At 67.9% G+C, this 19,941-nt stretch overlaps 4 protein-coding genes across 4 annotated transcripts in view; 2 read left to right on the forward strand and 2 right to left on the reverse strand.

The window, feature by feature from the left end:
- The window catches only part of LOC115605787 (SCO-spondin-like), a 31,649-nt gene extending 21,617 nt beyond the window's left edge, over positions 1 to 10,032 (reverse strand). Inside the window, 30 exon segments of the mRNA XM_030480780.2 lie at positions 111 to 347; positions 471 to 638; positions 713 to 943; positions 1,197 to 1,594; positions 1,678 to 1,771; positions 2,331 to 2,480; positions 2,657 to 2,766; positions 2,845 to 2,972; positions 3,059 to 3,261; positions 3,338 to 3,472; positions 3,551 to 3,807; positions 3,876 to 3,970; positions 4,045 to 4,225; positions 4,938 to 5,196; positions 5,903 to 6,068; positions 6,157 to 6,378; positions 6,483 to 6,655; positions 6,747 to 6,873; positions 6,985 to 7,123; positions 7,308 to 7,548; positions 7,641 to 7,803; positions 7,876 to 7,998; positions 8,098 to 8,183; positions 8,315 to 8,473; positions 8,643 to 8,745; positions 8,930 to 9,096; positions 9,174 to 9,392; positions 9,482 to 9,564; positions 9,642 to 9,842; positions 9,953 to 10,032. Of these exon segments, the coding sequence (XP_030336640.1) occupies positions 111 to 347; positions 471 to 638; positions 713 to 943; positions 1,197 to 1,594; positions 1,678 to 1,771; positions 2,331 to 2,480; positions 2,657 to 2,766; positions 2,845 to 2,972; positions 3,059 to 3,261; positions 3,338 to 3,472; positions 3,551 to 3,807; positions 3,876 to 3,970; positions 4,045 to 4,225; positions 4,938 to 5,196; positions 5,903 to 6,068; positions 6,157 to 6,378; positions 6,483 to 6,655; positions 6,747 to 6,873; positions 6,985 to 7,123; positions 7,308 to 7,548; positions 7,641 to 7,803; positions 7,876 to 7,998; positions 8,098 to 8,183; positions 8,315 to 8,473; positions 8,643 to 8,745; positions 8,930 to 9,096; positions 9,174 to 9,392; positions 9,482 to 9,564; positions 9,642 to 9,842; positions 9,953 to 10,032 (5,098 nt within the window).
- A 1,123-nt stretch (positions 10,033 to 11,155) lies between these two features.
- The window catches only part of LOC115606116, a 28,692-nt gene continuing 19,906 nt past the window's right edge, over positions 11,156 to 19,941 (forward strand). The window contains exons 1-7 of the mRNA XM_032919793.1: positions 11,156 to 11,326; positions 11,860 to 11,940; positions 12,067 to 12,165; positions 12,361 to 13,845; positions 15,406 to 15,446; positions 15,559 to 16,398; positions 17,403 to 17,664. Of these exons, the coding sequence (XP_032775684.1) occupies positions 11,868 to 11,940; positions 12,067 to 12,165; positions 12,361 to 13,845; positions 15,406 to 15,446; positions 15,559 to 16,398; positions 17,403 to 17,664 (2,800 nt within the window). The 5' untranslated portion in view covers positions 11,156 to 11,326; positions 11,860 to 11,867. The remainder of the gene's footprint in view (positions 11,327 to 11,859; positions 11,941 to 12,066; positions 12,166 to 12,360; positions 13,846 to 15,405; positions 15,447 to 15,558; positions 16,399 to 17,402; positions 17,665 to 19,941) is intronic.
- On the forward strand, positions 14,772 to 16,942 carry LRRC61 (leucine rich repeat containing 61). The gene is made up of 2 exons (XM_030493434.1): positions 14,772 to 14,791; positions 15,559 to 16,942. Exon 2 carries the CDS (start codon positions 15,586 to 15,588, stop codon positions 16,405 to 16,407), a length of 822 nt encoding a protein of 273 aa, XP_030349294.1. The 5' UTR covers positions 14,772 to 14,791; positions 15,559 to 15,585; the 3' UTR covers positions 16,408 to 16,942.
- RARRES2 (retinoic acid receptor responder 2) lies at positions 17,130 to 19,578 on the reverse strand. The gene is made up of 5 exons (XM_030493468.1): positions 19,152 to 19,578; positions 18,620 to 18,724; positions 17,653 to 17,757; positions 17,447 to 17,576; positions 17,130 to 17,254 (listed from the first exon to the last, which is right to left on the reverse strand). Exons 1-4 carry the CDS (start codon positions 19,314 to 19,316, stop codon positions 17,463 to 17,465), a joined length of 489 nt encoding a protein of 162 aa, XP_030349328.1. The 5' UTR covers positions 19,317 to 19,578; the 3' UTR covers positions 17,130 to 17,254; positions 17,447 to 17,462.

Raw genomic sequence — 19,941 nt, forward strand, 5'->3', positions numbered from 1 at the left:
GGGCACCATCAGCTGGGACCCCACCATGAATGGGAACCACCACGGGGAGTCCCTGTGCACTGGGTGTCACTGGGGAGGAGACACTGGGGGTGCCAGACGCATTGGCTCACCGCAGCGGTCCTCGCTCTCGTCGGAGCGGTCGCGGCACTGTGGGACGCCGTCGCAGAGGTGTCCGTAGGGGACACAGTCGGTGCCGCGGGCACAGGGGAAGTGCCCAGGCTCGCAGCCACTGGCGCAGCCCAGCTCATCACTGCCATCGCGGCAGTCGGCCTCGCCATCGCAGAGCCAGCCCCGAGGCACGCACTCCCCACCGCCGCACATGAAGGCCGAGGGGCCGCACGCCGGTGCTGCAGGTGGTGCGTCACCGTGGGGTGCCCAGCCCCATGGTCCCCACCATGTGCCATCCCGGCACAGGGGCCATGGGGTGCTATGTGGGGGTCCGGCTGCCCCACGGCACCACCATCCCTCACCTGCTGAAGTGTTGGCAGTGGGCACAGCAGCGGGCAGTGCTGCTGCGCACCCCGCCGGGCTCTCATCCCAGCCGTCGCGACAGTCACTGACACCGTCACAAACCACAGCCTCACCGATGCAGGAGCCATCGGGGCACGGGAGCTCCCCAGGGGCACAGGTCACCCGGTCTAGGGGGGGACACATGGTGCCATGGGGTGATGCCGCTGTGGTTGGGGGTTCCCGGCGCAGGGCTGGGCCTCACCTGGGCAGAACTCCTCATCGGTGCCGTTGGCACAGTCGCGGTGGCCATCGCAGACGGTGGCCGGGGGCAGGCACTGCGTGTCAGGGCACTGGAGGTGCCCGGGGGGGCAGACGCAGCCACGCTCGTCACTGAAGTCACCGCAGTCATCACGGCCGTCGCAGCGGTGTGGGTACGGCACACACCGGCCCACCACGCAGCGGAACTCGCCTGCGCCACAGCTCGGGCTGCAGCCTGCGGCAGTGGCGGCTGTCAGGGGCCTCACGCCATGGGGCAGAGACCCCCAGGTTCAGGCAGTACAGGCCCACACGGCTGGGGGCTCAGGACCCCTCGCTGTAGGGCTCAGACCCCTTCCCAGTGAGGCACAGACCCCCAGGGATGAGGAGCTCAGACCCCCTCACTATGGGGCACAGAGCCCCAAGACCCCCACGACCCCCCCCCTCAGAACCCCCAGACACAGCCATGGGGCATTCATGTGGCCGCTCACCTGCCTCATCCGAGTCGTCGGCAAAGCCACAGTCCAGCTCCCCATCGCAGACGCGCTCGGGGGGGATGCAGTGGCCGCTGGCGCAGGCGAACTCGGGGGGCGCGCAGGAGGCTGTGGGGCAGCCGCTCTCGTCGGAGCCGTCGCTGCAGTCGCGCACGCCGTCGCAGCGGGCGCCCCAGGCCAGGCACTGCCCGCTGGCGCAGCGGTGCTGGTGCGGGGCACAGCGCGGGGCGCACAGCTCGTCCGAGCCGTCCCCGCAGTCCTCCTCGTTGTCGCACACCCAGGCGCCCGGCACGCAGCGCCCGTCGGCGCGGCATGAGAACTCCCATGTGGCACATGGCATGGACGGGCACGGCTCCGGTGAGGATGGGCAGTGCCACCGACCCGCCGCGCACGTGCTGCGGGGATGGTGACGGCTCACCCCAGGGTGCTCCCCGGTGACCCCATGGCTGCGCCGGGCCGGCGCCAGGCGCGGACTCACCAGTTCTTGCAGCCCTGCTGCACCGTGGCACCGGCTGGGAAGGAGAAGCCGTCCCAGAAGCACGGGCACTCGTTGGGCTCGATGCAGCCGCCATCTGCCAGCAGATAGAGGCGGAAAGGAGGCGTCAGGCCATGGTGACCCGGACCCGGCACACGGCCCAGACGGGCTGAACCGCCGGCACCGCAGCTGGGTTGGACTCTGCACAACGGAGGGTGAGGGCAGAGCAGGCACCAAGCACCGTGGCCAGAAGGGGGAATCAGGTGCAAGGACAGCATGGCAGGCCCCACACCCACCCCATGCCAGCCCACACCACCCATGACACCTCATGCCAGCCCCACACCATCCCATGCAGCCCCCTGAAGGTCCAACCAGCCCCACGCTAGCCCCATGCCATACCCATGACCCTCCCTACCAGCCCACACCAGCTCCACGCCAGCCCCACATCACCCCGTGGAGTCCCACGCCAGCTCCATGCCACCCCGCACTGCCTATGACACCCCATGCCAGCCTCACGCCACCCCACTCTGACCCATACCAGCCACACGCAATCCTATGCAGACTCACGGTGGCCCAATATCAGTCCCATGATCCACATGCCAGCCCCACATCACCCCGTGCAGCCCCACACCAGCCAAACGAGTGCCCAGCCTCACCGTGCAGGACCCTCCCCGGGGGGCAGAAGCAGCCCTCCAGGCAGGACAGGTCCCGGCAGTGCTCAGGGGGCTCCTGGCCAAGGCTGCGGCAGGTTGGGGGGCAGGGGGGGCCACAGGGGTTGTACTCCAGCCCCCGGTCACACTGCAGGGCTGCAGACAGGGGTCAGGGTTGGACAGGGCAGGGACCCCCCTGCCCCATGGCACCCGCCCCTTCCCTCCTCACACCCCCATGGGAGTCTCCTGACCCCCTCCCCATCACCATCCCCATCACTTGTCTGGCTCGGCCGTGGGACCCCCCCAGCCTTGTCCAGTGTCCGGTGACTCACGGCACAGCTCCTGGCTCCTCCATCGCACATGGACGCCGCGCCGGCCGCACTCCTCGGCATATGTGGCAATGGCCGTGCACAGGCACTCGCAGTCCCCGCCGGAGTCGCAGCTGCCGGCACAGCGGGTTTGGTGGGACAGGGACAGTGGGACCCCCAAACCCCCCCAGCACAGTGACCGCGGCACTTACCCGCAGGCATCGAAGATGCACCAGTCATAGAAGCTTTGGCACGGCACCGCGTCGTGGCATGGCGCAAAGAGCCGCTGCCAGAGGACGCTGCAGCGCCGGCGGGCCCACACCACCCGGTGCGGGTTCTCCTGGGGGGGGCCAGTGCCACCATCAGCCTCCATCCCTCACCCAGCCCCCTGCCACCACCACCCCGGCTGCCCGTCCCGGTGCGTACAGTGCAGGGGTGCCACGCGCCGGCGCCGTCCACCTCGGGGCAGAGCAGGCTGAGGCGCCAGGAGTTGCCGAAGAGCTCTGCGCTGGGCTCCAGCACCCCTTGCCGGCTGGAGAGATCGTTCTCGGCGTCGCCATCGAAGTTGCCACAGAGCCCGGCCACGCGGCTCCGGTGCTGCGGCTCCAGCCGGATGTACACCCGCGTGCCTGGCACGGCGCGGCACTCAGCACCGGCAGCACACCGCAGCACGGCACCAAGCACCCCCTTCCCGGCGGGTCTCACCTCCGTCCCAGAGCACCGCCAGCCCCACGCGGGTGAGGAGGAGGAGGAAGAGGCCGGCGCGCTCCAGCGTCAGCCCGGTCCCGGTGTAGGTTTTGGGGGGTCGCACCGGGACCCCGTTCACCATCACGTCCCTCCCTGCCGGGGCAGCGTGGGCTGTCAGAGCCGGTGCCCCCCAGCACGTCCTCATCCCCGCACTGCCACCCTCATCCTCACCCCGCAGCATGTGCACCACGGTGTTGCCCATGACCACCACCACCGACTTGGTGCAGGTGATGCCGCCGGTGCCGCAGGGCACGTTCTCGGCAGTGACGGCAAAGAGCCCGTCGGCCTCACGCGCCAGCAGGTACTCGCAGTCACCGGGGAAGGAGAAGGCTCGGCCGTCAAAGGTGATGTAGTGGGGGTCCCCCGTGGCCACGCAGGTCCCGGCGCACTCCTCCTGGCCACAGTGCCAGCGCTGCTGCCGGCACACGCTGCAGGGGACAGGGCTCAGCGCCGGCACAGTGTGCCCGGTGTCCCCGGTGGGGCTGGGGGGTCTCACCATGTGTTGCAGTCCTGGATGATGGTGTCGTTGGGCCGGTACAGCCGCCCGCCGTGGTGGCACGGGCACTCTGCTGGCGACACGCAGCGCCCATCCTGCCGACACACGGCCCCCGTGAGCTGGATGCGGATCCCAACCAGCACATCCCCGTGGAGAGGGAGTCACCCACCAGGAAGACGGTGCCAGAGGGGCAGACGCAGCCGTCAGCGATGCCGACGCAGGTGCCGTTGGGCTCGGCGCTGTCGCAGCGGCGCAGGCAGGAGCCCGGCGCGTGGATCAGCCCCCCGGGGCACAAAGCGGCCATGGGGCAGGCGGCTGCGTTGCAGCGCCACGACCCACTGGCACAGACACTGCAGGGATGGGATGCGGTGAGGGCAGCACCCGGCACCCACCAGCCTGGCGAGCCCCCACCCAACCAGACCCATGCCAGGGTCCCCATATCGCCCATCCACATCCCATCTCATCCCATTCCATCTTATCCCGTCCCATCCCCATCCCATCCTGTCCTGTCCCATCCTGTTTCCTTCCACCCTGTTATGTCCTGAGCAGTCTTACCATGTCCCATCCTGTCCCACCTTAACCATCCCACTGCATCCTGTCCCATTCTATCCTATCTGTCTCATCGAGCTCCATCATGACCCATCCTGTCCCCACCCCATCCTGTCCTATCCCCATCCCATCTCCATCCCATCCTATCCCCATTCCTTCTCTATCCCATTCCATCTCCACCCTATTTCCATTCCCACCCCATCCCATCACATCACCATCCCATCCCCATCCCATTCCCATTCTCATCCCCATCCCCATCCCATCCCCACCACCCCAGCCCTGGGTCCATCTCCAGCCATGCCAGGGGCCAGAGAGAGGCTCTTCCTCTGTGGCCCCGGTGCGCTGTGGCAGGGACGGGCGATGAAAGCCGCCTATCCCGCGGTGCCATCCCAAACGGGCCATAGGGGGATTTCATCACACGCCTCCTGCCGCTGCCTCCTCCCGCAGCACTGGATCAGCATCCCCCATCCCACCCATCCCAGCCATGCCCCGGGCTCCGGCTGGGCCACGCACCAGGCGCTGCAGCCCCGGCGGATGTGGCTGCCGGGCGGGAGGAGAGTGGTGCCGTGCTGGCAGGGGCAGGCTCCCGGTGGGACACATGTCCCGCCCTCGGCCAGCACCAGCCCGACCGGGCACTGGCAGCCGGGGACACAGAGTCCATCCAGGTCGTGGCAGGAGCCGGCCCCAGCGCCATCACCGCGCAGGTCGGCACAGGTCTGGACGCAGAGACGGCCACAGTCCAGGTACCGCTGCCCCGCACCGCATGGCACGCCTGCCGGGAGGGACACGGGGACGTCACTGACAGGGACATCTCCTCCCTGCCATGCTCCACGCACCCTTGGCACTGGCCCCCGCTGCCCCTGGCATGTGGTGGCTGCATCCACATCCCATCACCTCCCATTCTCATCCCACTCCATCCCACTGCCATCGTCATCCTGTCCCATCCCTTCCCCAACCCATCCCCATCACATCGCATCCACATCCCACCCACATCCTACCCACATCCCATCCCTTTCTCAACCCATCCCATTCCCATCCTCATTCTCATCCCATCCCCATCCCATCTCTTTCTCATCTCATCCCATCCCATCCCCACAGCATCCCACCCCATCCTCGTCTTCATCCCAATCTCCATCCCATCCACATCCCATCTCATTCTCATCCCATTCCCATCTACATCCCCATCCCATCTCTATCCCATCCCCTTCTCATCCCTTTCTCATCTCATCCTATCCCCATCCCATCCTTTTCTCATCTCATCCTTTTCTCATCTCATGCCATCCCATCCCCATCCCATCCCCACAGCATCCCACCCTATCAACATCTTCATCCCCATCCCTATCCCATCTACATCCCATCTCATTCGCATCCCATTCCATCCCTATCCCCATCCCATTCTCTTCCCACCCCATCCCCATCCTCATCCCCATCTCAGCCTCATCCCCACCCCATCCCACCCCACTCCCGCCCATCCCCACCGCAGAAGCTCTGGTTCCTCCACACCAGCTCCACTCCCTCCCGGCCGCACTCCCGGGCGTAGGCAGCCAGCGCCGGGCACAGGCAGCGCTGCCCATCCCGGCAGGCGCAGGCATCCCACAGGCAGAGCTGCTGGAACGGCTCCGGCTCCACGACCTGGTGACAGGGCTGGGGGTGGCAGCGCACGGTCAGGCCATGGCGCTGGCACCGGGCACTGTGGACACCGATGCTCGGCCGGGATGGGGACCCACGGCACCTGGAAGGCCGGGCCCTGCAGGACGGCGCAGGCGGCCTCGGCGAGCTCCTGCCGCCCGGTGAAGGCGCCGCAGGGCTCCGGTGGGATGGGGCCGAGCGCGGGGCACTCGCTGGACACCCGGTACTTGTTGGCGAAGGCGGCAACGCCGATCTCCACGTCACCCGCCGGCGTGGTGAACTCGTCCCCCTGGTTCCAGTTGTAGGTGCCGCAGAGACCCCGCACCTGCCATGGCAGCACCAGCTCAGGATGGGATCCAGCAGCCGGGATCCCACAGCTGGGATCCAACCTGGCTCTGCCACTGGGCACCACCAGGAGCTGGGGCTGACCTTGTGGGCGAAGGCGGGCTGGAGGGTGATGTAGGCAGCGGGGGCATCCACCCCCCACAGGACATGGGCCCCAAAGGTCTGGAGCAGCAGGAATGCCGAGGACACACGGCGGACGCTCAGCTCAGCACCAGCAAAGGGCAGTGTCACCTCCTGCCCATCCACTGTCACCTCGCCTGCACCGGCAGAGCGAGGCCACCTCAGGGCACGGCCATGGGCTGGCACCCACCATCCCATAGCGGCACCAGGATGGTCCCCACACATCACCTGTGCCATGGAGGTGAGCGGAGATCCGGCGGGCACTGACGGTGAGGGACCGGCGGCAGCCAAGGGGCTGGTGGCCATCGCAAGCCTCGTGCTCGGCTGTGATCAGCAGGTGCCCCTCCACAAAGTCCTGGGGGACCAAGACCCTGCTGAGCGGTCCCCCCGGGCAGACCCCACCCCTCCGGGGCAGGTCCCCACTGCCCCGGCACCACTGCAGCATCACCGCAGCGGCCACCCTCACCTGCACCAGGGTGTAGGCGCAGGTGCCCGGGAAGGAGAAGCGCCGGCGGTCGAAGGTGATGTAGTGGTGGCCGCCCAGCACCGCGCACTCTCCGGGGCACCGGTCCTGGCTGCAGAGCCAGCGCCCGCCCTGGCACGTGCTGCGGGCACAGGAGGGGACACCGGGATCACCATGGCAGGGGCAGGACATGCCGTGCCCACTGTGCTGCTGCCACACCAGGCACAGATGCATGGGTGCTTGCCCCCCACCAAAACCAGCACCGTGCCCGCCCATGGGGTTCATTCCAGCCCGGTGGTGCTGGATCCAGGCATGGCATTGCTCACCACCGGTTGCAGCGCTGGCGGATGCTCTGTCCAGGGGCGTAGCGCTGGCGGCGGTGGTGGCAGGGGCAGGCGCTTGGGGGCACACAGAGTGCCCCGTCCCGGTAGAGCCCCGGTGCACACTCGCAGCCGCCAGCACAGTCCTGGTGGCACGGCCCATCCTCGGCACTGCTGACGGCCGTGCAGCTGGCGGGGCACGAGGAGACACAGTCCGAGAACCGCTGCCCCGCGCCACAGCGCCGCTCTGCCGGGACACACACCGAGCTCAGCACCGGCACCAGCACCAAGCTGGGGGTGGTCAGACCTTGGTGCCAGAGCCCATTCCTGGGTCCTTACCGCAGAATCCCGGCCGGCGCCAGTTGATGTCGGTTTGGTGCCGGGCACAGTCCCGTGCATAGGCAGCGAAGGTGTCGCAGACATTGGGGCTTGGTGAGGGCCCAGCATCACCCTCCCGGCACAGCAGCTCCAGGCACGCTGCGTGGAAGCCACTGGGGTCCACCTGGTGTGGGGTGATGGGTGAGGATGGCGGGACCAGCATCCCCAGTGCCCCAGCACCGGCACTGCCCATCACCTTGTCGTGGCACTCTCTGAAGGGCTCAGCCAGGAGCTTCCCACACGTGGCCTCAGCTGCTTGCTGTGCCGCATCACCCGCTGCACAGCCGGGGCTGAGCTCCACCGCGTCCCTGCAGCGGGGCTGAGCCCGAGGGGACCCTCAGAGCCGGGGTGACTCCACGGGGACCCCCAGCCGGACATGGCGTCCTGGCACACCCTGGACCTGGCTCTGCCCCAGTACCTCTGAGCCAGTGTCTGGGATCTTCCATGAGTTGCCAAAGCTGGCGGCAAAGGCGGCCACATCCCCTCCGGGCTGCTGGAAGTCATCTGGGGACACAGGGAGGCTGCGGTAGGCGGGGGGACACAGCACAATGGCCCTGGCACATGGCTCTGGCACTGCACCTCCTCCCGCAGCATGCTGCTGGCAGGGGCATGGCCGCCCATGAGGTGACACTCACCAGCAGGGTCATCATTGTAGGGGCCACAGAGTCCCTGCGTGCTGCCCCACAGCTCAGTGTCGACCGTCACCGTGACTGCCTGGTGCCCGTCCGAGGTCACCCGCACACCCAATGGGCTCGCCATGGCCACCCAGTCACCCAGCCACATCACGCTGATCCCTGCGGCACCATGGGGATTGGGAATGGGGATGGGGACAAGGCAGTGGCTGGATCCCCCCGGCTGCAGCTTTGCTGCCACCACCATCCTCACCCTGTGCGACTGGGGGTCTCGGGCCCACCAGGACCCCAGACCGGTCTCACTAGTGGCTGGTCACCCACCCCCCCTCACCGTTGTGCAGGTACGATTGTCTCTCTGGCACCACCACGCCATCCACAGAGATGTTCCGTCCCCGGGCCGCCACCGTGTCCACCCCGAAGGTCATGTGCAGTGCCTGCGATGGCGCGGCATCAGCCAGGGCTGGGGCTGGCAGCCCTGCATGGCCAGGGACACCACAGCCACACCGCGGGGCTGTGGCATGCCATGGGGGCAGACCAATGGCCCCACCAGCCCCAGAGAAGCTGTTCATGGTGGAGCAGGGACCCCTCTCCCTCCCCACGCCACAGAGCAGCCAGTACCCGGGGATCGCCGGCAGCAATGGTGATGGCCCATGTGCCATCGGCGGCGGCAGCCAGGCTGTAGGTGCACTCGCCGGAGAAGTGGAAGTGTGTCCCGTCGAAGGTGCGGTAGCGGGATCCAGCCCAGGTCATGCAGCCAGCCCAGAGGCCCCGGTGATGGGCGGCCGCTCCATGCAGGGACACAGCAGGAGACGGCCGTGGGGACACCTCTTCTGCAGCAGGGAGGTGATACCGCTCAGCAAACACCCCATGGGACCCACCAGCCCCCCGGGACCCCCAGACCCACCGGCAAGGGGCAGGCTGGTGCAGGCGAGGCAGGGTGCGCCGGAGCCGGAGCCGTTCCTCCAGCTGTGCCCCCAGGGGTGCCGGCAGCACTCGGACAGGCTCATGGAAGAGAGGTTGTGGCTGCCTGCGGTGTCCTGGCACTGCCATGCGCTGTAGCAGTGCCCCAGCGAGCCTTCACCTGCAGCACAGAGAAGCACCTCATCTCCACTGCTGGTCACTGGAGACAATGGCATGGTGGTGCCACCGCAGCTCAACACCCGTCCCTACCTTCAGTGCAGCGGGGCCCGCTCCAGCCCTGGCAGCAGGCGAGCACCGTGTGGTTCCACACCACCGGCCGCATCTCTGGAGGCCTGCAGCATCGGGCATGGGGATGGGTGCCCCAGTGTCCCCCCCATACTGTGCACCACACATCCCCACCAGTGCTCACCGGTAGATGTAGCAGAGGGGGGTGCTGGAGCTGGGCTGGGGCTCACCCTGGTCCCCACCGTAGACCCGGCGCATTCGGTCCCGGTCGATCCGCCATCCCACCAGGCTGTAGTGGTAGAGGCTGGTGCAGGGCACCACATCCTCACGCCGCGGTGTCACCTCCTCCTCCACTGTCTCCTGCACTGTCCGCTCACACCATCGCCTGTGCAGCACCCCGGCACCCATCGTACCCCCAAACCAAGCTGGGGACAGTGTCCCCACACTGTGCCTCATCCCGGTTGCCGGTGTGGGGCTGTGGCACCGAGGACTCACCCAGTGGCTGCTTCCACTGCAGCCACACACAGCAGCAGGAAGGCCAGGACCTCGCCGGGAAGCCAGGATCGGTGTGCCATGGCCACGCCACCACGGCCACCTTGGCAAAGGGGGATCTGTGTCACCCCTGGAGGACCCCCATGGGGGCATCCCAGAGACATGTCCCTGGATCTCACCAGCAGCCCCCCAAGAAGGCCCCTCTTACTTGGGCGATCCCCACTCTGTCCCAGCTGGCTCTGGCACTGCCACCCCCTGGCCCCGCCACTGCTGTCCCCTTTATGGCGTGAGGCTGGCCGGTGGGCCCAGCTGTGGGGCTGGTGATTGGGCCCAGCTGCCAGGTGGGGTGGGGGGTGAGGCCATGGAACCCCCATTGCCCCGTCTCCAGGGTGAAGCCCCCAGGATTGTGCCAGGACAGTGGATCTGGAGCCCCCCCGGCGGCTCAGCCCAGTGGGGCCACATCCTGGATCCGGCACATCTGGGATTAAGGATTAGGGGCACAGACGTGATACCCACAGCCTAGCCCCTCCTCCCCCAGCAATGCCTGGGGGTGCCCTGGGCCCTGGGACAGAGACCCACAAACCTGCCCCACAGGGTCAGGGACACAGCTCTTGGCTCCTGCTGCCCCATGGCTGCCCCACAGGGTATTGCCTGCACCCACTGCCAGCCCCACAGCCAGGTCCCCCCCCCAGGTCCTCCTGTGTCCCTACATCACACCCAGCCCCACAGTTGTGTCCCCCTGTGTCGACCATGTGTCCTCCGTGTGTCCCACCTGCCACCAGCCCCATGAGTGACTCCACCCAAGCCCACCCATGTCTCTCCCCATGTCCCCACTCCATCTCCAGCCCCATGGCCAGGTCCCCCCATGTCCCATCTGTGTCCCCCCGGTATGTTCCCTCCACCTCCAGCCCCACGGCTGTGTCCCCACTGTGTCCCCCAGTGTCCCCACACCACCTCCAGCCCCATGTCAGGGTCCCCCTCTCATCTTTCCATGTCCCCCCACCCACAACCTCATCCCGTGCCCCCTCCGGTGCTGGGGGGGCAGACCCGGTTCTCGGTCCAGAACGGCTTGGGGGGGGCACACGGGGGGAGGTAACGGGTTGGGGACGGGACACGGGGGGTGCAGCGCGGGGTGGGGCGGCAGCGGTTCTCCCGGTGCCCCGGACGGGGGGGGCGGACCCGGCAGGGGCGGGGGGACCGGCGGCCACCGCGGGCGAGGCGGGGCCCCGCGACGGCGGCGGCGGCGGCGGCGGCGGAGCAGGTAGGAGCGGTGGGAGAAGTGGCCCCCGCCCCGAGGCGACGGTGAGGGGCGCGGCGTTGGGAGAGCGGGCACCGGGATCGGGGTCGGGACTGGGATCGTGACTGGCACCGGCACCGGTACTGGCGGTGGAGGCAGGCGCGACCCACGGGGCCGGCGGCGGGGGGGGGGCAAAGGGGGGAGCAATGGTTGGGGGGGGTCACGAAGGGCGGGGGGGGGGGGAGAAGGATGAGGAGGGAGCGGGGGGCAGGAAGGGCGGGGGGGAACCGTGGGGCGGGACAGGATGGCGGGGTGGGGCGGGAAGCGCCGGGCGGGGGTGTGGTGGGATAGAGGAGGGATAAGAAGGGTTTGGGGAGTATGGGGGGCACAGGGGGGGCTTGGGCACAGGGGAACATGGGGGGAATGGGATGGGGAGGCTGTGAGCTGTGCATGGGTCTGGGTGGGGACATCCCACTGGTGGGTGACACCCCAGGATGTGTCCCTGGGCTGCCACCCCTCTGCGGGGGGGCTTAGGGCTGGGGGGACCCCCCTGATGCCCCGTCCATCACTGACAGCCCCTGAGCTCCCATGGGTGGGAGGGAGGCAGCGGGTGCCTGTCCCCCATTGCCGTTTTTGGGAGGCTTGGCGGGGCTCAGCCCAACCCATCACACAGGGTCCCCCATGGCCAAGCCAGAGCCGGAGCCGCTGCTGGAGCAGGCGGAGGAGATGGAGATGCCAGGTTGTGCTGGCTCAGGTGGGTCCTGCCCTTTCCCTTCCCATTCCCTGCCCATCCCCTCATCCCGGGGGGCTGCAGGGTCCCCAAGGGGCCATCTCGGAGCCAGTGGGGGACCCTGTGGCTTCGCCCCCATTGTCTTCACAGAGCAGCTGGTGGTCCCCAAGGCCGAGGTGATGACCGAGGGTGACAGTGCAGAGCTGGGCACTGCCGGGGAGCTGGGGGGCCTGGAGCTCGGCTGCTCAGGTGAGGGTTCGGCCATGGTGGCACCGGCACACGGCAAACCCGCCGGGTGGCCTGGCACAGCCCCGGCACTGCTGGGCACACCGTGGCAGCACGGGGATGCTGGCTCGGTCCCCGTGTGCCAGAGCCGCCCATCCTTAGCACTGTGTGCACCAAGAGGTGCCTGTGTCCCACCACCCGGCTGTGTGTGCCCTGCAGAGGACTGGCTGGTGAGGAAGGTGAAGGTGGAGGAGGAGGATGAAGAGTGGCCGGCTGGCCCCGGCACCGAGGCCCTGCTGGCGGGGCAGCCCCCAGACAGCGCCTTCACCCACACCACCGGCACACCGGACTGTGCCGGCAACTGCTCCTGCAAACAAGAGCCGCTGCTCCCGGAGGAGCTGGGCTACGGCACACTGCCCGCCTTCACCCTGCCGCCATGGCCACTGCTGGGCCAGAGCCCGGCCGGCACCGGTGGCTGCGAGCGCTGCTGCCAGGCACGGCTCAGCCCAGGGCTGCACGCGGGCGATGGCGATGGCAAGGATGGCGAGCCCCAGCCCTGCGGGTGCTGCAGGACACCGGCCCCGGCACGGCCCTTTGCGTGCGCACAGTGCGGGAAGGGCTTCGGGAAGAAGGCTCACCTGACGCGGCACCTGCGGGTGCACACGGGCGAGCGGCCCTACCCCTGTGGGCAGTGTGGCCGCCGCTTCCGGCAGAAGATCCACCTGCGCTCGCACCAGAAGACGCACACGGGCGAGCGGCCCTTCCCCTGCCCCGAGTGCGGCCGCCGCTTCCGCAAGAAGACCCACCTGGTGCGGCACCACCGCACGCACACGGGCGAGCGGCCCTTCCCCTGCGCCCGCTGCGGCCGCCGCTTCGCCCACAAGCAGCACCTCCTGCGGCACCAGCGGCTGCACGATGAGCCGGCGGAGGCGGCGGACGGCGAGGGTGTCCCGGCCGAGCAGAAGCCCTTCCCCTGCCCCGAGTGCGGGAAGAGCTTCAGCTGGAAGAAGAACCTGGCGTCGCACCGCCGGCTGCACCGCGAGGGCCGGCCCTTCGCCTGCGCCGAGTGCGGCCGCGGCTTCGGCGACAAGCGGCACCTGACGGCGCACCTGCGGGGGCACATGGGGCTGAAGCCCTTTGCCTGCCCGCACTGCGAGAAGACCTTCAGCCACAAGCCCAACCTGGCCACGCACCAGCTGGCCCATGCCGGCGAGCGGCCCTTCTCCTGCCCGCAGTGCGCCCGCGCCTTTGCCCTGCGCCAGCACCTCCTGCGGCACTTGCGGGTGCACACGGGCGAGCGGCCCTTCGCCTGCCCGCAGTGTGGCCGCCGCTTCGGCTCCCGGACCAACCTCGTGGCACACGCCAAGGCGCACGCCGGTGCCCGGCCCTTCGCCTGCGAGCTGTGCGGCCGCAGCTTCGGGCGCAAGTCGCACTTGGCGCGGCACCAGGCGGTGCACACCGGCACCCGGCCCCACGCCTGCGCGCAGTGCGGCAAGCGCTTCAGCTCCAAGACCAACCTGGTGCGGCACCAGGCGGTGCACACCGGGCACCGGCCCTACATCTGCACCCACTGCGGCAAGAGCTTCAGCCGCAAAACGCACCTCCTGCGCCACGAGCGCACGCACGCTGCTGCCGCCACCGCCACCGACAATGTGCCACAGCAGAGCTGGACGGCACCCGCCACACCGGCACCCGCCACACTTTGCCCATGAGCATGGGGGGACCAATGCCGGGATGGGGACACCGGGGCGTGAGCAGCAGGATGAGCTGGGGGCTACGTACTGGGGTGTGCTTGGGGCCAAGCACTGGGATGTGCTGGGACATGGCGGGATGTGCTGGGGTCCCTGAGAGCCAAGCACTAGGATGTGCCGGATGTGCCGGATGTGCAGGAGGCCAAGTGCCAGGACATGCCAGGGACTCAGGGGGCTGAGCACTGGGACATGCTGGGATATGCCAGGATGTGCCACGGTCCCCAGAGGCTGAGCACTGGGATGTGCCGGGAGCCAAGTGTTTGGACATGCTGGGGTCCCTGGGTCCTGAGCACCAGGATATGCTGGGACATGCCAGCATGTGCGAGGTCCCTGGGGACTTAGCACTGGGATGTGCAGGGGTCAAGAGCCAAGGTGTGTTGGGGAATTCTGAAGGCCAAGCACTGGGATGTGCAGGGACATGCCGGGAATCCCAGTGGCTCCCAGCCATGCATCCTCGGTACCATCCCCAGGCCAGTGATCCCGCCATGGGGCTCGCTGCCAGCTCCTGCCTGCAGCTCCCAGCCAGGCCACAGTTTTCCCGGTGCCGGTTGGCTCCGGTGCCGTTTCCCACTGCCAGCGGCGGCGCGGCACATGGCCCCGAGCGCGGCGCCGGGGCTGCCAGGAGCACCGTGGCTCCGGATCGGTGTTAAACGGGCGGGGGGGGCACACCAAACCCGCCAATAAACCACATCTGGCCGAACGCCCCGGGGCCGGTATCGGGGCGGGGGGTGCTGGGGCGGCGGAGCAGCGGGTGGGTCTCGTCCCGTCCCGTCCCCGTGCGCAGGGCCCCGGTTCGGGGGGGGGGGGACACGACACGGTCACCGGGGGGGGCGGTGCGGCCGCTCGTCTCCATGGCAACGGGGGGCGGGGCCGCGGGGGCTGCCGGGAGCCGCCGTGCGGTGAGTTGGGGGGGGGGGGACAGGAGCATCGGGGGGACGGGGTCGGGGGAGAGCGGGGAGCACCGGGGTTGGGGGGTCGGGTCTGGGAGTGTCCCACGCATGTCCTGCATCCCCCAAAGCCCCCCATGGGTTTGCCCCATGCGTGTCCAGGGCCCCCTTACCCCCCATGGGCTCTGGACCCCACGCGTGTCTCTGCACCCCCGGGATATCCATCCCACGGTGTGCCCCACACTTGTCCCTGCACCCCCAGGATGCTTCACGTGTGTCCCAGCACCCCACGGTTTGCCTGACACATGCCACTAGGGCACCCCGTGGTTTGGCCCACATATTGCCCCAGGGCACCCCACGGTGCCCCCCCATACATGTCCCCATGCACTAAGGGAACCCCATGTGTCCCTTTGTCCCTGCAACTCTGGTGTACCCCATCGCGTGCCCCACATGTCCCCATACGCCTCAGGGCATCCCACATGTCCCTATGTGCTTGCACCCCTGGGATATCCCATTGTGTGCCCCACATGTCCCCATGCCCACCCAGGGCACCCCACGAGGCCCCATGTCCCTGCACCCATGGGATACCCCATAGCATGCTCCACATGTACCCATGCACCCCACAGGTGCCCCGCACATGTCCATGCGCCCCAGAGCAACCCAATGGGTGCTAGCCCCGCCTCATCTATCCCCCCAGGCTCCAGCCCCACAGCTGGAGGTCTCGGGGCGGGGCAGTGCTGCCCCCCCCATAATCCAGTCCCTGCCCTTTCCCCCCCAAGCTGTCAGAGCCGGGGTCCCTGGCTGCAATGGAGGGTCATAGCGAGGCTACAGCCAAGGAGGAGGAAGAGGAGGAGGAGGAAGGGGTGCGGATCACCCCGCAGCTGCTGAAGGCCGCCACCGGTGAGTTTGCCCTGGAGTCCATCCTCCTACTGCGGCTGCGGGGCCGCGGCATTGCGCACTTGGGCTGCCTGGGCGACTGCACCAACCTGGAGTGGCTGGACCTCTCCGGCAACGCCATCGCCCAGCTGGGGCCGCTGGCCGCCCTCCGCTCCCTCGCCGTCCTCAACCTGTCCCGCAACCGCGTGGCCAACCTGGAGCCGCTCGCCTCCTGCCGCAGCCTGCAGAGCCTCAACCTGGCCGGCAACATGGTGAGCAGCCTGCGGGCGCTGCGGTGCCTGGCGGGGCTGCGGCGCCTCGAGAGCCTGCGCCTGCGCGACCCCCTCGCCCGCCTTGACAACCCGCTCTGCACCGTGACCGCCTATCGCGACGCACTGGCCGACATGCTGCCCGGCCTCAAGGCCATCGACGGCGAGCGAGTGGCCGGCCGTGGCAGCGAGCTCTACCAGCTCTGCCGGGATCTCGACAGCTCGCTGGGACACGGTGCCGGTGGTGCTGGTGATGCCGGTGGTGCCGGCGCTGACCCGCCCCGCGCAGCTCAGCCCTGGGTAGAGGCTGGTTTCTGGGAGCCGCGGCCACCGCGGCGCAGCTCCATCATAGAGGAGGCGTACAGGCAGTTCGGGGAGGTGCTGCAGGAGTGCCGGGAGCTGGGCCGCCGCGCCGATGACACCATCGCCCAGGCGGAGCGGGCGCTCAGCACCCGCCATGACCCCAACTCCTTTGTCTTCTGAGCTGTGACAAGCCCGGTCCCATCGATGGAGGAGCCGCAGGGAATGGGGGGCAGCCAGAGCAGCACCAGGGGCAGCCACAGGGCTGCTTGGCTTTACTCCATCACTGGAAGCTCCAGGCTGGGCACTGACCAGGGCTCCCTGTGCCTGGTGCAGCAGTGAGGGGAGCAGTGGTGTCCTTGAAGATCTGGGGCCAGCCCTGAGCTATCCGGCCTGGAGGAGAGGCCGCAGGGCTGGGAGGTGGCACACAGGGACCAGGAGATGGTCTGGGAATGTCTTGGAGACATCGCAAGGATGAGAGAATGTCATAGGGACATTGTGGGGGCATCACGGGGACGGGGGGATGTTGCGGGAACATCATGGGGACCAGAGGACATCGAGGGGACTGAGGGATGTTGTGGTGTCCATGGGACATCGTGGGGACATCATGGGGACCAGAAGACATTGTGGGACTGGGGGACATCACAGGGACTGGGGGATATCACATAAACATCACGAGGCCTGGGGCCATACAGGGCCATGCAGTAAAGCTGTGCTGTCCTCCCGTGTGTCCTTCCAGGTCCCTCTGCGCTGTGTCATCCCGGGCACTGAGCAGCCGGGGGGAACTTGCTCCTCCTCCCCACTGGGGACAGCAGGTGGGGGTGATGCACCTGGAGCCCCCCCAGCCAAGCCCACCCAGTCGTCCCCCCCAGCTATTCCCAGCGGGAATAACAGCAGCAACAGCGGGAGCCAGAGCCGGGTTTACTGCTGAGTCGGGGTGGGCAGGGGGTGTCCTTCGGTCATGCAGTGCTGGGGGGCGGCAAGCGGGGGGACCCCGGGGCGGCGTCCGTGTCCTCAGGGTGGCAGTGGCCTGGAGGGGCACATGGAGGGGAGCTGGTTGCGAGAGGCACCCCCCCGTCACTGTGTCACCTCATGTCCCCAGGGCCAGCTCACCCTGGAGCTGCAGCCCTGGGAGATGTCCCCGGTTGGGGGTCCCAGTCTGGCTCCAATCTTGGCAGAGGAGCCCCCCCCACACCACCGGGGTGCTGCCGGTGGCACCTACCGTGAGGGGCCGGGGCCTAGGCTGGCAGCCCCTTGGAGAAGGCGTACATCCCGGGCAGGTAGAGTGCGTCCCCGGCCCGGCCAGCCTCCTCCACCGCCTGGCACTCGGCCTCGTCCCGGTGCTTGATCTCCTGCAGGGCAGAGCACGGTGCTGGCACCCACCACGGCACTGCGCGGTGCTGGTGCCGGTGCCGGGGGTCAGCTCACCTTCACCGCCAGGTGATGGCTGGGGCCGCAGTTGTGGTACTTGTCCAGCACCTTGGGGACATCACCGCTGTCAAACTTGTAGCAAGCCAGGCAGGTTGGCTTCCTCTGCGGGGAGAGCGTGGCATGTGGCATGTCACAGAATCATAGCATCATAGCATGGTTTGGGTTGGAAAGGACCTTAAGATCATCAAGTTCCACTAGAGCAGGTTGCTCCAAGCCCCGTCCAACCTGGCCTTGAACACCGCCAGGGATGGAGCATTCACAACTTCCCTGGGCAACCTCTGCCAGTGCCTCACCACCCTCATAGTAAAGAACTTCTTCCTTATATCTAACCTAAACTTCCCCTGTTTAAGTTTGAAGCCATTACCCCTTGTCCTACCACTACAGTCCCTAAGGAAGAGTCCCTCCCCAGCATCCTTATGGGCCCTCTTCAGATACTGGAAGGCTGCTATGAGGTCTCCACGCAGCCTTCTCTTCTCCAGGCTGAACAGCCCCAACTCTCTCAGCCTGTCTTCATACGGGAGGTGCTCCAGCCCCCTGATCGTCCTTGTGGCCCTCCTCTGGACTCGCTCCAACAGCTCCATGTCCTTCTTATGTTGAGGACACCAGAACTGCACACAATACTCCAAGTGAGGTCTCATGAGAGCAGAGTAGAGGGGCAGGATCACCTCCTTCGACCTGCTGGTGATGCAGCCCAGAACACAGTTGGTTTCTGGGCTCAAGCGCACACTGAAGCCGGGTCATGGGGAGCTTCTCATAGACCAACCCCCCCAAGTCCTTCTCCTCAGGGCTGCTCTCAATCCAGTCTCCCCCAGCCTGCAGCTGCACCCAGGATCCGGCCAGCCTGGGTGCCGCTCACCATGCCACTGCCGCGTGGAGCCACTGTCCCACCAGCCCTCCCTGGGGGACATGGGGAGGTGGAGGTGCTGTGTCCCTGCAGGATGTGCCGGTTGGCAATTCAACTCACCCGGTTCTCCAGGACCTTGCAGTTCTGCCGGCGCGTTGTCCGCTTGGTGCAGGCTGTCTGCACCAGGTTGACCCGCAGCTGGACGAAGGTCCCCGAGGGGTCTTCCTGTGGGGAGAGGGGACAGCAGGTCAGCCACAGCGGGGGGACAGGGTGGCCGACATAGGGCTGTCAGTGCCATGCCCTCAGTGCATGCCAACCCTGTGCCAGGGGCTGCTTGGCACATCACGGGGACCCCAACCCCAAGGGGACATCCAGCTTGCTGGGACCCCATGAGGTGGTCCAAACTCGGGATCCCAGAGCACCCAGCCCTTCCTGAGGAACAACCAAGGCTCAAGCGCTGCTATTGGTGCTCCCGGTGTAGCCAGGCCCCAGTGGTTAATGAGTAGCTGAGCTCTGACCCCCATGACCATCCATGCCCATGAGTCTGGTCCCTGATCCCCCTCCGGGACACCCTGGCACCTCGATCCCCTCCCCACCATCCCCGGTGACACGGGACCGGAGGCTCAGCTGCCTCCGCAGCCCCAGTGCTCACCCGCTCGACGGCCCCTTCCACCGCCTGCTCCTTGAAGAGGAAATGCACGTTGCTGCGCCCGTGGAAATAGTCCAGCACCTCCTTCACCACCCGCCGCTGCAGCGGGGACTGGCTGGCGGCGGCCAGGGCCACCAGGCCCAGGCAGAGGGCTAACGGGAGCCTCATCCCTGCGGCGGGGGGCTGCCGGGGCTGCCTGACCCCGGGGAACCGCTGCGATCGACCCGCTGCTGGCGTTGATCTTTCATTAACCGATTTCCTGGGATCTGCCCTCTTTTCCGCCCCAGGGCCGGCCCCGCTTGCGCGGCGTGTGTGGCCCCCCCCTCCCCAAACCCACCCCCGGCACGGCCCCTCTGGCACGGCCACAGGAGGAGGGATTGGCCACGGCTACCGCGGCACACCGGGGGGACACCAGGTCACTCTGAGCCTCATGTCCTGCAGGAAGCGCTGCCAAGGATCCGGAGCAGGGAAGCGGATCTCCCGCCCAGGGCAGGAAAGCTGCTCAGGTCTGGCAGCTGAACATGGCCGTGAGAGGAAGGGACTCCCCAAAGCCTTTCCCCCACCGTGGGATGGGGCGATTTGGGGTGTCAGAATGGAGCCCTGGGGTGCTGACCATGTGTCACCCCTCCTCCACGGGGGACCTCCAGGGCCACACAACAGGCCTGGAGGCAGAGGGGGGGCCCAGCACATCGGCCACAGAGTGCCAGTGCCCCCCAGAGTCCTCCCGCCACTGGCTGGGACCAACCCCCCCACCCTGTTCCACCCGGGGCACCACAGCAGGGCCAAGGCCTCC

This window comes from Strigops habroptila, chromosome 1 (genome assembly GCF_004027225.2).
Source record: "Strigops habroptila isolate Jane chromosome 1, bStrHab1.2.pri, whole genome shotgun sequence".
Taxonomy (NCBI): Eukaryota; Metazoa; Chordata; class Aves; order Psittaciformes; family Psittacidae; genus Strigops; species Strigops habroptila.

Excerpts from the sequence above, each read along its gene's own strand:
- LRRC61 (XM_030493434.1), top strand. The coding sequence starts at position 15,586 with ATGGAGGGTCATAGCGAGGCTACAGCCAAGGAGGAGGAAGAGGAGGAG.
- RARRES2 (XM_030493468.1), bottom strand. The coding sequence starts at position 19,316 with ATGAGGCTCCCGTTAGCCCTCTGCCTGGGCCTGGTGGCCCTGGCCGCC. Across the intron at positions 17,758-18,619 it reads GCAAGGTCCTGGAGAACCGG|AGGAAGCCAACCTGCCTGGC; the intron begins GTGAGTTGAATT and ends CTCTCCCCGCAG. Across the intron at positions 17,577-17,652 it reads GCCATCACCTGGCGGTGAAG|GAGATCAAGCACCGGGACGA; the intron begins GTGAGCTGACCC and ends TCTGCCCTGCAG.